Genomic DNA, 16,438 nt, shown 5'->3' on the forward strand with positions numbered 1-16,438 from the left:
ACATGTGAGAGTTGGCAATGTAAAACAATTGAACACCACTCCCAACCAGGAACTCTCGGCTCCATTACGCTTGTATACAAGCGTCATGTGAACCATGGCTAGAAAATAGCAGATCTACAAGCTCACAACGCGTCGCGATCGATGCGTTGTGAGCTTGTAGATCGGCTATTTTCAAATAGTCTAGGTATAAAATAGGGCTAAAGTGGTTAATGTATGTTTTATTTCATTTCAAGTGAACCTGGCCAAAGTCCTTTCACTTTGAACAAGCTGGTCATGATTAGGCCTAATGGCTAGAACATCTACAATCTCACTATGCAAGTGAGTTTGTAGTTTGGCTGTTTTCAAATAGCTGAAGTGGGTGATGTATGTTTTGTAATAATCTAAACCTTCAAAGTAACTAGTACCTAAAGTTTTCAAATTATTGTAGTGGAGTAAAAGTACAATATTTTCCTTTGAGATGTAGTGGAGTAGAAGTAAAAGTATTTAAAATTAGTACTCAAGTAAAGTAAAAGTACCTCAAAATTGTACTTAAGTACAGTACTTGAGTAAATGTACAGTTACTTTACACCACTGACTGACCCCTACATTGTCGTAGGCTACTGTCTGAACTTGAAGACCGCTCTTTTAATATCCTTCAATTTCAATATCCTCTGAGTTGACTTTAAGATGATCAATGAAGTGAGTGACACACATATATAAGTCATTCTACTACAGTTTCATCTTTATTTAATTATGACTGAGTTTTGTACAAATGTGAGCTACTCCTCCTACATGACATGATCCATTACCTCAAGAATGCTAGACTTCTTACCAGAAAATAGTTACAATCAACTGAGACCAAAAACCACTGGACCTACTATTACTGTATGAGTAATGTTATACTGCCATCTATTGGCAGGAGTTAAAGCTTCCATGTGACTTGTTACACGTTTAACTGTTAAGGGAACCTCGTAGTTATGTATTATGCAAACAGACACAATTTAATGTAATGTCAACATTATTTTTATGGCCTTTTTGTTGGATAGTGTAGTCTAAATACTGAAAAGACTTAGCAGAGAGGGGGATGACACATGCATGCACACAACAGGTCCTGAGTGGGATTTAAACACAGGAGCACAACCATACTAAACCAGACAGTGTTCAAGCAATTACAGTTCAACAGTAACCTAAATGTTGTGGATTTTCCATTACTAAGGTATAGGTGTATTTAACCCCTCAGGTACTGAAGGCCTTAATCTTGTGTATGGCGTAAGGGCTGGAGTCTCGATGCGGCCAGATATCTCCATTGGGCAGGTTCCTTGGCTCTTGCCACTCACACTCCACCATCTCCACGGTGGTCACAGATGGACTGAGGCTGTCCGCCATGCGGTAGGACTGTGTCAGGCGGCGGAAGGAGGAGGTGTCTGAGACGTCATCGTCATAGAGATCCTCCATGAGCTCCCGGCGTCTTCTGCGAGACGCGCTGAACTCGTCCTTCAGGTCAGAGGCCAAGCCCTTCACATCCCTCACTATTGTGGAGCGCAGGCCAAAAAGACAGAGCAAGAATACTAGACCACCACAGATACCAGAGACAAAGTACAGAGCCACTCTCTCTGGGAGACCTGTAAAAGAGATATGTTTATGAAGGTCACAGGTCAAACTAATAAGAAAAAAAGAAGTAAATTCACAGTTATGCAGGTAATCATTCCGGCCTTTATGTTGTTTTGATCATAGGCTTGAGAGACCTATCTCTCATAAGACATGTAAGACCCATGTCTTCTGTAGAATATAGGAGGAGCCACATTAGTTTGACATAGCAGGAGTCAGTGTGTGTGTACACATACCCAGAATTTTTTCTAAGACCTCCAGAGAGTTGGTTAAGAGGATGTTTTGAGGCCTGGAGTTGGGGCCAGTGTACCATCCGCCTGCAGGTGAGAGGGGGCCGGGCTCAGAAGCCGGTGAATGTCTACACGCTACTAAATAGTGGATATTCTGTCTTATTCTTACCATGTGTGTAGTCAGAGATCATGAAGGGATCCGTGGAACCACCACGACCCACAACATCCTCGAGAAGGTATCGAGGCACTGAAGAAAACAATGTAAGATTTGCACATAAGACCTGATGCAAATAAACATGCTTTCTCACAAACAGTGAAAGTTGCTCTGCCAAATTTGTACTTAAGTGAGTGATACTGCAGTATTGATTTTAATAATACTTAAGAATTCTAAAATACAAAGTACATTTTATTTTTAATATCAATGCATTGCTGTTTAAAAATGTAAAATCTTCCCCCAAAATTCACAGATTTTCCAGAAGATGTAAAAATATATATTAATAATAGTGAAAAAATCTAAAAGATCTAGCTCACAACGTGTCACGCTGCGAGGCGTTGATAGTTTTCACCCTATTTGAAATAGGGCTTAAACAGTTAATTCATGATGTACTTTTTCCCGTTCGAGAAATGTAGTGGAGTCAAAAGTACAATATTTGTGCTTGAAATGTAGTGGAATGAAAGTCATAACATAAGTATCCAAAAATACAAATAGTCATGTAAAGTATAAAGTAAATGTACTTTGTTTCTGTCCACCACTGCTCACAAACAGTAACATCCTCCCTGTGCCGTGTCACTTACCACAAGTGAAGGACACTCGCAGGTGTTTCCTGGTGCCAGGGAAGCAGGGGTCCCCGAAGGTCTGAGTGTCTGCCAACACTGAACAGTTAGCTCTGCCATGACATCTCCGTGACACCTTCCGCAGGGCTGATGGGGACAGACACTCTGGGGAAAATGTGTGATTTGAAGTTATTAATCTCATAGAAAGCACTGATACCCAACATTTGAACTGTAATCAGATTTAGACTTGTTAAATATATTTGATCTCTAGTGAATGGATCTCTAATGAATGGATTACCCTCATGTAATAATAACAGACTAACAAAGCACAGCCATTCTCTGTCAGATTGATTTAAATTGGTACTTTGACCACTAGATGGCACTTAAGCTCCATGTGTTAGAGTTTCAGACCCATGTCAACATGTGGGGCAGTTTCCTGAGGGCAGTTGGGACTTCCATGCAGTAGGTGTCCAAAGGTGGCAGAGTAGATAGCCAAGACAGTGTCATTCTTGCATGCCAGCCTCAGGCGCTCATTTTCACACACCAACCTTGTACGATGGTGCTCTGGAAAACAAAACGAAGAAAAAAAAACAATCAAATAAAATAAAAATGTCAGTATATATTTTTGACAAGTACATAATCAAAATAATCTAAAATATCTTTTGAGCATACAAAATAATTAATGTAGGCCTAAATCATTATAAACAGCTAGACCCCAAGAGCATTTGCTTCCTGGTTATATGATTTTAACCATAATGAATACCTGGACGGCATTTGTAAGAAACCAGGAGATATTTGCTGGTGAGCGGGCATGGGTCTTGTCCAAACACTTGACTAATGACAGGGATATAACAGGAGCGCCGGTCCTGACATTCTGACACTACTTTCTGCAAGGAATAGAAAACACAACCACTGTCAGTCACACAGTTTCCATTTATCACGTCCACTCAGTGTTACTTGTTTTAAACTTGGGGTATGAGGCTAAGTGAAGTAACAATGCCAAGATGGGAGGGTTTGTTTTTCCCTGATCAAGGAAAGACTGAGGTAATACCCAAACATGTTCTTTGGCTGAACTCTTCTAGATAGAGCGGTGTATCCAAATGGACCCCTACAGGTCTGTAACTCTGAGAGCATACAAATGTGTATCAAAGTTAAGTGAACACTGAGGATTTTACAGTGTATATTTTGGTCTACACCCCTGATATACTAATTGATTAATTAAACAAGTAATAATAGAATAATCGCTGAGAAAATAATCAATAGTTGCAGTAATAGTGAGGTATAGAGCTTCGTTTTCATAAAATGACGACATCAGATCATCAGATGGTTACCTCCATAGCAATGGAAGACGTACACTCAGTGTCGTCCTCCACAGGTGTGGTTGTGTTAGCAGTGGGGCATAAATGTTGACTTGGCACACGTCGTCCATAGAATGCTGATAGGACGGCTATAGATGTCCTTGAGGGACACTTGATGCGGAGTGTGGCCCCATCACAGGCATGGGTGGTGTGGTTCTTCAGAATTGTGTGGAGGTATACTGGAAGATAATACAAGTTGGTGCAAATGTAATAGTAGGAACCTATCGTACGTGTGATATGTTTTTGGTGGTGTAATAGTAGGATTTCAGAGGTTTGTGGACCTCAGTGTGTTTTACATTATGAATTAAAGAGAGGGAAATGACTAACAGATTCAGCATTGTAATTGTATAATGATACAAAGCCAGCGTGCATGTAATCACTTTCTTATCTAATCTGAAGGGGAGTGGTTTAATGTGCCATTTATCTCAAGATTAGAATATACTGTATTCATCATATCAGTCATATTTGAATCATATCTACTGTATAGAAGCAGAAGTGCACGATGACATAAGCCATATAACTAAAAGTGTGATCTTATGTTTGAATGTATTACAATTAAACCTGACATGACATGTTAACAAAACAGGGAATGATTGAATGACTCAGTTCTCAATAAGGCACACTTTTACGGATTTATTAGATGCTTATTTGTCCCCTCCCTGCTCTGGTTGACAAGTGGGTGGTGTCCCAAACACAGGGCGCAGTTCTCCAAGACAACATTTGACCTCATGGATACAAACGCATTGGGCCAAGTAAATATAGACAGTGAATGGTCATCTAAGGCTCCCCTCCCATTGCACTTCCTGTCGTTGTCCCCTACATGTGTATGTGTGTACATGTCTTCCTGGCTGTGTGCCTCAGTGGCAGGCTTTACAGAGTGCAACAGAGTACCAGGCACTCGCTCACAATGAACTATTATTAGAACTCTCTAAGACATAAGCAGATACAGATCTTTATCAGGGTCATATAGACATCTGGGCTGGATTGTTGACAATAGGTATCATTGATAAAGGCAAGCGTCGTCATGCTTGCAGAGACTGGTTCTCTGTCCTGTGGGAACAAATCAGCATTATCATGAAAAAAGTCAGCAAACTGTGACTTTAAAAACCATTCAGACATTCACCAAAATATTTCTAGTATTTTTACCTATGCATTCATCTCAAGTGTATTTTGTTTATTGCTTTGAAAGTACCACCGGGAAGACTTGGCTTTGCTTCAATATGTTGAGATAGCCTATTCTGATCCTGCTTTGGATGATTTACAAGAACACAGAGGACAGGTTCAACACTCTCCTAACCCCTGGTTCTGGTGGCTCAGCATGAGTCATCGCAGCTGTTTTGTAGCACCGGATATGCAGAAGATAAACGAGGGGATGCTTGATGTCTTTCAGGAGCTTCCTTTGCACCATTTGCACTGCCAAGTTGAACAGATCAACCTCCTGACTTTGCCCCATACTTCTAAGAAATTCTGAAACGTCAAAATGCACTCACCAGAGAAGTCAGGAGCAGACAGTGTAGTGTGTGTGTTTAGAGCCAAGAGAAGAGCCAGAAAACAGCAGCACCTGTTGAAACTCCATGGAACCATCATCGCACATATCTTGCATAACGCCAGAGAGTTTAATCGCAATGACTTGCGTTACTGACCCACTGCGTGCAAGTGTCTTGTGGGGTCAATGATGCCATTGTGTTCGCCAAAGAACAGCCCCCCCAGTGACCATAAAAGCAGCTGACTGCCTTGAGTAGAGCTCACACAGTCATTTGTGTACCTTTATGTTGTATTAGCACGTAAGAATTCCAAAAAGACATATTCAATTGTTGTTGATCAACTCCTGTGCACAGCTGTGAGGAGTTCACTAAATATGTTTTTTCATTGGTCTTGTGGGATGAAATCTTGGCCCTCTCTGTACGTATTGGCAAAATCAAGACACTATCATTATTCTAATGGGCCTAATGGTCAAAACCAAGGGCCCTGTTCATGGAGATAAGGCACCTTTTTTCAGGGAGTGACTTCCAGTTGCTGTGTGTCCCGCAGAGATATGACCATTTATCTCCATGAGATAGGGCTTTCCTTTTCCTCTGTGGAAGGGAAAGAGGGAAGAGAAAGGTCAGTGGCAAGTCACACTTTTCCATTGCTGTTTGTCTTTTCCGGGAACACTGAGAGAATTTCACTTTCAGGACATCCTTACGATGTGGCCATTATTACCAAGAAATGCTATGATTTGATCATTAATTTCCCCTTTACAAACGCTGTCTTTCTCAATCCTGGTTGTCATAACAACCAAACACTGGAGGCTAACATGCACTACTGGTGAGTGCAGACGTCTGTGTAGGGTGCGGATGTTATCAATGATGATATGAAAAGGCCATAAAAGATATATTCATCTCGAATGGCACAGCATGAACTTAGAATAGAAATAGAAATTGCATCAAAGAAATCAAACAACAACTCCCAAGACGTCTCCTACGTAGGTTGATATGGTAAACATAAGTCCTGATCAGAAAGTTCTGTACACACTGACCCGATAAAATAAAAGGCAAGACACATTTTCATCTTGTGCGTAACAGCATGACACTCCCACAACTTGTCCATTAAAATTCCATTCACCTCCTAAAGGCATTGTACATATAATGACTAATACTTCCTCAGTGCTCCCTGGTATGACTGGCCTGGAGTAGTAGTAGTAGTAGAGTGAAGGGGGCAGAGGGAGGAGGTATTTGGTAATTGGACAAGTTCAGCTCATAACCTCCCAGTCTTTGCAGACATGTATGACAAAAGAGGAGGATGTTTTAGCAGGACTGTCTGAGCTGGGTTTCCTACTGGGCTCGACTTTCGTTAGTCATTTAATTTCCAGGATTTGTGTGCATATGTTTTAGAAAGTGCAACAATTTCATTCTCCATTTCCATGATGGAAATTCCCATCATCCACTTGGGCTGATAATTCAAAGCAGACTCTTCTGTCCTTCAACACATCTTCACTGTGGTCCTCAGGGTATAAGTGTCTTATCTTGTCTTATCTTGGCCTGTTTGGAAGGTGAGTGTTTCTTGAACCGTGTCCACACTGTGGCATAACAATGCCCCCCCCCCTACCATTTACTGGAAATTCACAGTCTATCAAAACCACAGCAGAAGGAAACGAAAGCCCCACTTATTATTGCAATAGCCTACACAGCAGAGCAAAAGTCCCTAATCCCCCACTAGTAAAACCCTGTGTGTTAATTTAACTAAGTGAACAAATGGAATTAAATGCAGATGTCCATTTGGTTCTATTTGTACAGTGAGTTACAAATGGGTTAGAGTCCATTTAAAATGAAAGTTTTTTACTGTGGCCACATATCACACAATCAGGTAGAACCATACCCTACTTTATCATTAATTAAAAAATGTATGGGACCATAATTTACTAAACACATATCATGAGTATTTAAAAAAGACTTTAAACTAGCCATTGAAAATGTAAAGTGTTTATGAAAAGGTTTATTACTAAGGTAATAAAATCAAGTGTAGAGTTCGTCCAAACCTCATTGACTTCTATTGAGATTATAATGTATTGCAAACGGTAGAAGGTGAAATAACGACATCTGCTGGGCCATTGATAGGAACAGCAGGCTGAACGAGAACCCTGCAAGAATTCCAGCAAAGGGGGTTTGCCCCTTGCTCATACATTGTGCCTATGAGCTTCAGGCAGTACTACTTGTCAACCAGTAAGGGTCCTACCTGACACCAGAAACTCAATTTCTCCCTGCAGCTTCCCCATGTAACGATGGCTGCACCCCATGACCCCTGGGTATAGGGAACCCGGCCTGGCGGAGAACTTGAGCAACAACCTTTTATTTTCTTAAATGTGGTCCTGAGTAAGGGAAGAACAACTTTAGTTCTATTTCCTCTTTATACCCAAAGGACCAGCCAGGGGGGTTCCCACCCAATGATGCAATGATCAGTCACACCCACTGACCCACAAATTATCACATGATTTCAAAGAATATGGCATAACAACCTGGTCAGACTTATAGCTGACCAGATTTTGATTTATTCATTTATTGTAAATGACTGTCACTTGTGTTAGACAATTACTTTTTAGTCTATGTGTAAGAGGACAATTTACAATGTAGGCATTTAGCAGATGTTCTTAATCCGATTTACAGTAAGCAGTGTAAACACGAGGTAATACATCAAATGCACATAAATAGTCATCTAGGATCATAGGTAAACCAAGAACCTATAATAGGTCTAAACAGCATAATATTAAAAAAAAACAATAATCTGTACATGTATTGAAACTATATACTGTACACACTATAAGATACCAGGTCTACAAATGAGGATGGCATCTGTCTATATAACATGCTATCTAAATTACATTTTAGCCTTAGAATAAGGCGCAAGGTCGTCAAGGCTAGGGCAAGTGCTACGGCAAGTACTATGGGCATAGGTGGAGTCTGAAGAGGTGAGTCTTCAGATTACAGCGGAAGATTGGGAGTGGACCACAATGTAAATAAGTCCTGGACTTTATTGTTACGTTTCAAATAAACGTAACTAAACTAAAGCTAATTCATACATCACCATATAAACATATTACCTACGATACACTTTCTTTAGGTATTTTTAGGTGTTTTGTTTTTGTTTTTTGAAAAAGAAAAAAGTAATCTAGAGCATTATAAGGACAATATCAGTCACCAGAAGCAGCAACACGTGTTTTCAATGAGTCTAACATCCTGATATGGGGTCTGCAGTTGAATGGGCTTAAGAGGGGGGGGGGGGTGTCTGATCAAATGAATGACAAATATCTAAATATCGAATTAAGCCATTTAAAATGATCCGAGAAGCGTTTTAAAGAGAAACACTCCTTTTAAAAGAGCTGAGTATAGCCAGTGTACTTTTCCCACCACTGACTTATAACCAAAGAATTATATACGTTCAAAGTGAGTCTTCAAACTCTGAGTTGCAATCCTATGGAATTGTTTAAAAAAAGAATATTATAGAATAGAAAAGACTAGTCAAAACATAATATACTGTATGCTAGGAAAAAAAAACATCTAATTGTATTGCAATTAGATATGCTTACATATTTTCTTTGGCCCTAAATTAGATTAGTGTTCCTTCAACCATGTAGATGTTTTATATTAAGTAGATTGCTAATGAGAATAATCTGTACCATCAACATGTGAAACTCCATATTCAATATTTGAATGGGAGTGACGGATGATGTGTCTTTTGAGTCACATGGTGATGCCGGCAATATTGTTTAATCAACAGTGTGTTGCAGCAGGACCTATTTTAAGCTCTCTTCATACATTTTGGCACTGGGTATATATAAAAGTGTGTACCCCGCCCATTCCCTAGGAGGCCCTCCTTCTCCTCTGGCTTGTGAAGTGTGCTCAGAGCGATAGGCTCAGAGAAGCCAGACAAAACACAGCAGCAATAAGGTCTTAACATCTCCTGAGAGCCCTGCATCAATAGTCACTCTTCAGTCCAGAGCAGTCAGTCACATACGGCTGTTCAATAACAATCTATTACTTTCTATTCCAGTCCTGTGTGGAAGTTTTGGACTGCACAGTGCACACAACCACTGAATCCACTTCAAGAGAACAGCTGAGGTGACAGGATATTTGGACTTGTTTTTTGGGACACCATGGCACTCCGACAGAACTCTGACATAGACCCGAGCATTGAGCTGTTCATAAAGGTGAGTACATTTATCACTCATATTTGATGAATCTGCTTTTTTACAAGATCTGGATAAACAGTGAGGAAGGGTGGGGGAAAGTACTGTATCAGAAAAACTTTGTGGGGAAAAAGTATTTCAATTGAATTAATTTGTATTGGCAGATGTTGCCTATTCGTGTATTGCTCACTCACTCGCTATGCCAGTGTTTGTCAAGTAGCCCTTGACAAACACTGGCATCAGATTTGTGACTCACTTATCAGGACTTAGTATTGTAAAAGGGCAGAGCTCTGCATTTCTCTGCAGTGGGCACCATCAGTCAGGGAATAACATTGCTTTTCATGGGCGCCATCTACTGATACCGAGTGCAATACATGTGGAGTATGCACAGTAAAATCCAGAGTGTGTGTGTATCCCTAGTGAGGGTCAGAGTGGCTTTTTATCTGTGAACTCTGACACAACAGACACTGGAGGCCACCTTATCTTCACATGTACAGAAGGAGAACGGAACACACACGCAGCCCCTGGCCTCCAGTCTGGAACAGGCACACCCACACACACTTACATGCACAAAAATAGTCATTCATCACAAGAACACATAAACAAATACACAGCATGGAGTGTTTTATTGTTCACATGCACAATTGTGTATTTTTTATTGGATACATATGATGAAAGATAGAATAAAGTTTTAGACATAATCTCACAGTGCAGTGTGCCTTGTACAAAGAAAATATCAGCTGTTTATTACAACACATCACTTGAATACAGATTATTCTCTGTGTGCAATGAATGTGCATGATTAAATCTGACATTCAATAGACCCCTTAACAGACGACGTCACACTGGCTCCAAACGTCATACTGGCTCCAAATGAAACCCATTCTGTCAGGTCTCGCTAGGACGCGCCTCACTAGCCAACACACAAGAGGGGGTTGGGGTGCGCTGAAATCAGCGACTAGCCATTAGACTATACACCAATATACAACACAATGATAGCCTATATCAGGTCATGTCAATGTTAAGGTGGTACAGGAGTTGTTATTATGTGTCATGTGATGTGTTTTGGCAGAGGGATGAGGGAATGTTACTGTTAGCTAGCTTCCTCTCAAACACAATGCCTTCTTTTCATTTCCTTGGAAAAGTCCTTAAAATATCCTCCCAGGCAGGTCCTTCAATAACTTTTGGAAATGAGCAGAAAACATTTGGGGGACATACTGTATGAAGCAGAGACCATTTCATATGACTATGAGCTAAATGTGTTCTAAAGTCACCATGCCATCTGAAGCCTGGCACCCTTGTGTTGCTTTTTGTTTCTGTTTTGTAGGCCGGACATGATGGTGAGAATGTGGGGAACTGCCCCTTCTGCCAAAGGCTCTTCATGGTGCTCTGGCTCAAAGGAGTCAAGTTCACGGTGACCACAGTTGACATGAGGAAGTAAGCACACTTCTTCTCCAAGAAAACTTCCTGAGCATCTGGTTGAAGGCAGTTTCACAAAGTGCCCTATTATGAAATTACTTGGATGAATAGGAATGTTTTTCAGGAGAACCAACACAGTTCTAGTTGTTAATGGTAGTATTACTCACTGGGTGTAACGGGGAGAGAGGAGGGAGGCACTTGTAAACCCAAAGCATTTGGAAACTTTACAAAGAGCTCTGTGTTGCTATTGAACAAACATCTTTCTTTTATTGTGTGAATATCTCATGGCCATTACCTACAAGCAAATAAGATCAGAAAACTTTGAAAGGATGCTGATAATTCAGTGATTACAAACAGAGCCCTTTAAACCAGCAGCCACACCCACCTTAGTGTGTTTTATTAACAGAATCAACAGGCAATGTGAAAATCATTAATCCAAAATGCCACATTTCATTTTGACAACTTAGATAGCCATTGTCTAAATCCATAAGGACATTGTTGATGTTGACATGCTGGATAACAATTGTGTTCAGTGTGACCGTGGAACTGAATGGTTATGTATTCATACATGCCAATGCTTTATCCCTCCCTTTCACCACCATCTATTCACTGGACTCTGTGTTCTCCAGGAAACCAGCAGAACTTAAGGATCTGGCACCTGGAGCCAAACCTCCTTTCCTCCTCTACAACGGCACCCTCAAAACAGACTTCATTAAGATTGAGGAGTTTCTAGAGCAAACAATTGCACCTCCCAGGTATTGATGACTTTATCCGTTGTCCTGAAACTCATGTGAATTGTTTCCGCGTTTGTATTAAGTTCCTTTTTTATTGTCATTCACAAACTTTACATCAGAGATGCATAGCCAGAACAAAATTACGTTGCATATGGTTCTGTATGTAAGAACCCCACCCTTTAAGAAGAAAAAAAATAGGATAAAAACTCTGAATGTTCATAAATAATAATAATAAATTCATGCTATTTCTTACACTAATGACTATGACCAGAAAATATTTTAAAAAGATTACACATGAAACCTTAGACCTATAAGATCTCACATACTGTGATATTGTACATACTAAATCAAAGAGCATAATGCATATGTATTTCCAATTTGTATCTAGACACAAATCTCATTTTACTTTTTGTTTAGTTCTTTGTTCAACAGTCTATTGGCCGCCAGGTTAAAAGCTGTTTTTGAACCTGGACCAGCTTTCTCCTGTTTACTCCCATCTCCCGTCTCATCCACAGGTATCCTCATCTAAGCCCACTTAACAAAGAATCCTTTGATGTGGGTGCTGACATTTTTGCCAAGTTCTCTGCTTTCATCAAGAACAGTCCAAATAACAGTGGTAAGTTCAGTTTGGCACAATACACCAACATAATTGCACTCTAAATGCAAAATCAACTCTGATCAACTCAATTGGATGTAAGATAATGGAAATAATATACTATCCCTGCTATGAATGCCAACATTGAATTAAAAAATAAAGCCCATCAACTTATATGTTATATATGATACATTGCTTACTTACCAGTCTATGAGAAAAACCTGCTTCGGGAGTTTAAACGGCTGGATATCTACCTGAACACCCCCCTGCCCGAGGAGATCGACCACAACTCCAGAGAAAACATCACCGTCTCCAAGAGGAAGTTTCTCGATGGCAACCGCCTAACCTTAGCTGACTGCAACCTCCTACCCAAACTACATGTCATCAAGGTGAGACGGCACATCAGTATGCTCCTGAATTGGAGAGATGTGTTTTACTCGGGTATAGTTGTGAGTAAGCTGCTGCAGTGAATTATTGGGGACATATGCCAGGTGTAGTACAACCAATAGTTAAACAAGGACATGAGACATATTTTCAACTATCCTCAATGGATTGGACGTGCATAAATAAGGCAGTGTAAGTGATAAGGAGAGGAGTACGCACCTCACAGATCAAACCATTCAGACATTGTCATTGTCTTAATCAGTTCATTACTGTCAGGGTTAGTGTGTCACAGTGTCTATTTCTTGTGATGTAATGCACTATGAAATAATATCATAATTTCATTTCCCCCCTACTTTCTAGATTGCTGCCAAGAAGTATTGTGACTTTGACATTCCAGTCCAGTTCACAGGTGTGTGGCGGTACCTACAGAATGCTTACGAGAGAGAGGAGTTCAACCAGACATGTCCAGCCAACATAGAGATTGAGAAGGCTTACCTCAGTGTGACCAACAAGAGATAATAAACCAATGTAATTTCATGTGTCCACCAAGTATCCGGCACATTTAAATATGGAAATCTGAGCAAAGTGCTGAAATCTACAAGACCAAGGGGAACATGCAAAAGATCTGTTGTCTTTACACCCAAACTTCCACCTTTAATAGTGGGAAGGGTGAAATAGAGCATGGATGAATGCAAGTATAGACTATTTATTAAAACGGCTTCCTTTGGAAAAAGAAAATGTTTTATGCCAAAGGGAAAATGCCAAGTGTGCAATTATAATCTTTTTGTCTATAGTGTAAATATATATATTTTTACATGTTATTTTTTATCAAAACACCCTTATTAAAATAGAGTATATTATTATACTAGTGTGATTCAAACCACCAGCTGCAGCAACCTTCAGAACAGTTCATGGTCTTTTTTTTTAAGTGAAACGGACAATAAATCTCTGTATCGTACCCTGTATGACTGTACAGTACTACACAACTGTATAGTTTTTCACAATATTGCGTAATAAAATGTCTCTTGTAATCATGATCTCTTTCTGTTTCTCTTTTTCTCTCTCTCTCTCTCTCTCTCTCTCTCTTCTCCATAATTGCCCTATGTATTGTCATAACTCAGTGTAAATCAATAACTCAGTATCATCAGATAATATGTGATATTGATATCCATTTTTATTTCCAGGCACAGAAAAAATACATTTTCCGACTTGAAAAATATATTTTCTATTCATCCTCTTTAATTCTGGGTTATATGTATAAAACAAGGTTTAATCTACACAGTATAAGATGGATATTCCAATTTGAGACACAAAGATGATCATGGAGAGTGAAGGTGTTTGCAACCAGTTAACACAACCAGAAATTGCTCTAATCGTCCTTCATAGTTCTTAGTTCGTCACACAGTATTTCCAGAAACAGGCTGTCAAGGAGATAAAAGAAAAGGCAACAACATTAGTGAGAAAGACTAAAGACAAATAATGAAAATATATTGTGCCAAGAATGTTGAATGCTTTACATCAATATATCCTATGTGCATTCTTTAAACTGATGTTAGATTAGATTAAACTGCATTGTCCTAAGGGGAGATTTGTTTTCACGGCCTGTATACAGTACAGCATAAAAACACAGCAGCATATAGACAAGACAATACATAGAATCTCCATAAATGTATACATACACTACATCCTTGTATGTACCCATTCAACTGTAAGCAACCTGTAGCCTATTAAAGGCTGTAAGTTATATTCTTTTGGTTAAAACAGAAGGTTTATTGTTAAAAGGTTAAAACTCTATATTATGATAGTAATCATTGCTATAGAGTGTTTGCTCGGTAACAGGGGTCTCTCAGTCTCTTCAGTAAACAGAAAATACATTTTCAGGTTGGCTACCAATTTCATCCAATCAGGAGAGAGTACCCATTTATCAGCTTCAATTTTACAGTATAGTCCAATTCCACTTTTTTGGGCTCATTTCTCATTTTCAATTTCACTTGGCATCCCGACCTGAAAATGTATTTCCTCTTTACTAAATAGCTGGAGAGATGGGGTGACCCCTGTTACGTAACATATAATCTATAGCAATAATTACAGAATCATTGCTATCAGAATATAGAGCTATTTTAACAGTTATTCTAACTAATAATAATAATAATAATAATAACAATAAATGCTGGGATATCATCTTAAAGGCCTACATTGTTGACTTGATGTTGACATAGGATGCTGCTTTTGTTTGAACCGAACCCACTTTTATGTACACATTGAAGGTGTGGCACATGGGTGGCTGGCTGCAGCCAAAATTGCTTACCTCTCTTGTTGGTTTTGGGCAAGCTCTGCTCTGATCTAAGGAAACCCTGCGAGCGGAGCCTGTCAGCTGCTGCCAACTTTAAAACCACTTCTTTCAGGTCATCCACCTGAAAACACACACACAAGGTAATCATTTGTCATCTAATTGATGCTTTTCAGATACTATTAAAAATGTTTACAGTCAATGATTAGCAGACTTACCATGTTGGGTAATCTATCCTGTGGCACTGAATCTTTAGTCCCTTAAAAAGAAAATTAGGTGAAGATGAATATCACAAGTGACCATTCAAATGGCAATAATCTTTCTGTGTACCATACCCTGTCCTTCTCTTTACCTTTGTTCCAAGTATCACTGTCTCCATCATGCTGTATCAACAGGGGATATAGGTTATTCCACTCTCTCCGGTCCCCCTGTGCCGTGTTCTCTGACTTCTCTCCATCCTCCACCTCTGCCACTAATTTCTGTATGAAGTCTGCTGGGAGAAAACATCAGCCTATTACCTTTGACTGCTGTAAGTAATACTATTGCTGTCAGCTATCAACACATCAGTGCACCAATGGTCTCCGGAGGCCCTTATCTTACAGGACAAACTGCCACAAATAAAAATTTAAGAATTATTGTACTCAATAAACTAGAACTGGTGAACCACAGTTTATCTCAATATTGTTATACCTCCCGACAAAGGAAATTTAGTTTTCTAAGGGAACAGGCCATAACTAAGATTTGACCTAAATCAGTATACTGACAATAAAATCGTCCAATGAGAAATCAATATAATTTAAAAAAAGGAAGATGATGAAAAAAATAAGGATTTCCTCCTACCTGTCTGGGGTTCCAAGTTGGAGTCTGGGTATAGCGGTATAGCACGTGGCCTTGCAGAACAAATCATTGCTAAAAGGTAGAACAGTGCTATAGAGAGCATGGTGACAATATTTTAGGAGGACCAGATCTGGACTGCCTCAGCCACAGCAAGGAACCTCTCTTTTATATGTTCCTTACCCATCCATCACAGCGTGATCAATACATTATCATCACTGCCAGTCTTGTCCATAATGGTTTTGACGTGATGGCCCAGTCGTCATGGACGCAATTCTGGAGACCCTGTCAATTCAGACAGAGCATATCTCTGCTTGTACAGAGAGCCCTAACAAATGTTTACTCTCCAAGAGCAATCAGTGGGCTGTCGAACAAGGTAAGATGCTTTATATGTCTAACACCATTTTTTTGTGTGATTGGCTGTTCATCCACACCCGGTAGAGGAACATGTATCATTGATGATATCCTCTTCTAGGTACAAAGAGTTTGAGGAAATATGGTACTACTACACTGGCTTCTACGTCATTTGGTGTTTAACAGAAAGCATTAAACAAACAATTAGTAAAGGGAC

The 16,438-nt window shown here is 39.7% G+C and overlaps 2 protein-coding genes across 2 annotated transcripts; one reads left to right on the forward strand and one right to left on the reverse strand.

Moving 5' to 3' along the window:
• Positions 1-1,215: 1,215 nt before the first annotated feature.
• LOC308075660 (protein eva-1 homolog C) lies at positions 1,216-5,544 on the reverse strand (the record flags this gene model as incomplete). The annotated part of the gene is made up of 8 exons (XM_080415608.1): positions 5,440-5,544; positions 3,923-4,128; positions 3,355-3,478; positions 3,003-3,155; positions 2,613-2,756; positions 1,987-2,064; positions 1,824-1,904; positions 1,216-1,601 (listed from the first exon to the last, which is right to left on the reverse strand). The coding sequence occupies exons 1-8, from the start codon at positions 5,534-5,536 to the stop codon at positions 1,216-1,218; spliced, it is 1,269 nt and encodes a 422-aa protein (XP_080271734.1). The 5' UTR covers positions 5,537-5,544.
• A 3,778-nt stretch (positions 5,545-9,322) lies between these two features.
• Positions 9,323-13,770, forward strand: clic2 (chloride intracellular channel 2). The gene is made up of 6 exons (XM_080416004.1): positions 9,323-9,632; positions 10,939-11,048; positions 11,660-11,785; positions 12,280-12,380; positions 12,567-12,748; positions 13,104-13,770. The coding sequence occupies exons 1-6, from the start codon at positions 9,579-9,581 to the stop codon at positions 13,260-13,262; spliced, it is 732 nt and encodes a 243-aa protein (XP_080272130.1). The 5' UTR covers positions 9,323-9,578; the 3' UTR covers positions 13,263-13,770.
• The last annotated feature ends 2,668 nt before the right edge of the window (positions 13,771-16,438 follow it).

Source organism: Gymnoscopelus braueri (assembly GCF_963280865.1).
Source record: "Gymnoscopelus braueri genome assembly, chromosome: 20".
Lineage (NCBI taxonomy): Eukaryota > Metazoa > Chordata > Actinopteri > Myctophiformes > Myctophidae > Gymnoscopelus > Gymnoscopelus braueri.

Excerpts from the sequence above, each read along its gene's own strand:
- clic2 (XM_080416004.1), top strand. The coding sequence starts at position 9,579 with ATGGCACTCCGACAGAACTCTGACATAGACCCGAGCATTGAGCTGTTC. Across the intron at positions 12,381-12,566 it reads GAACAGTCCAAATAACAGTG|TCTATGAGAAAAACCTGCTT; the intron begins GTAAGTTCAGTT and ends CTTACTTACCAG. Across the intron at positions 12,749-13,103 it reads CCAAACTACATGTCATCAAG|ATTGCTGCCAAGAAGTATTG; the intron begins GTGAGACGGCAC and ends CCTACTTTCTAG.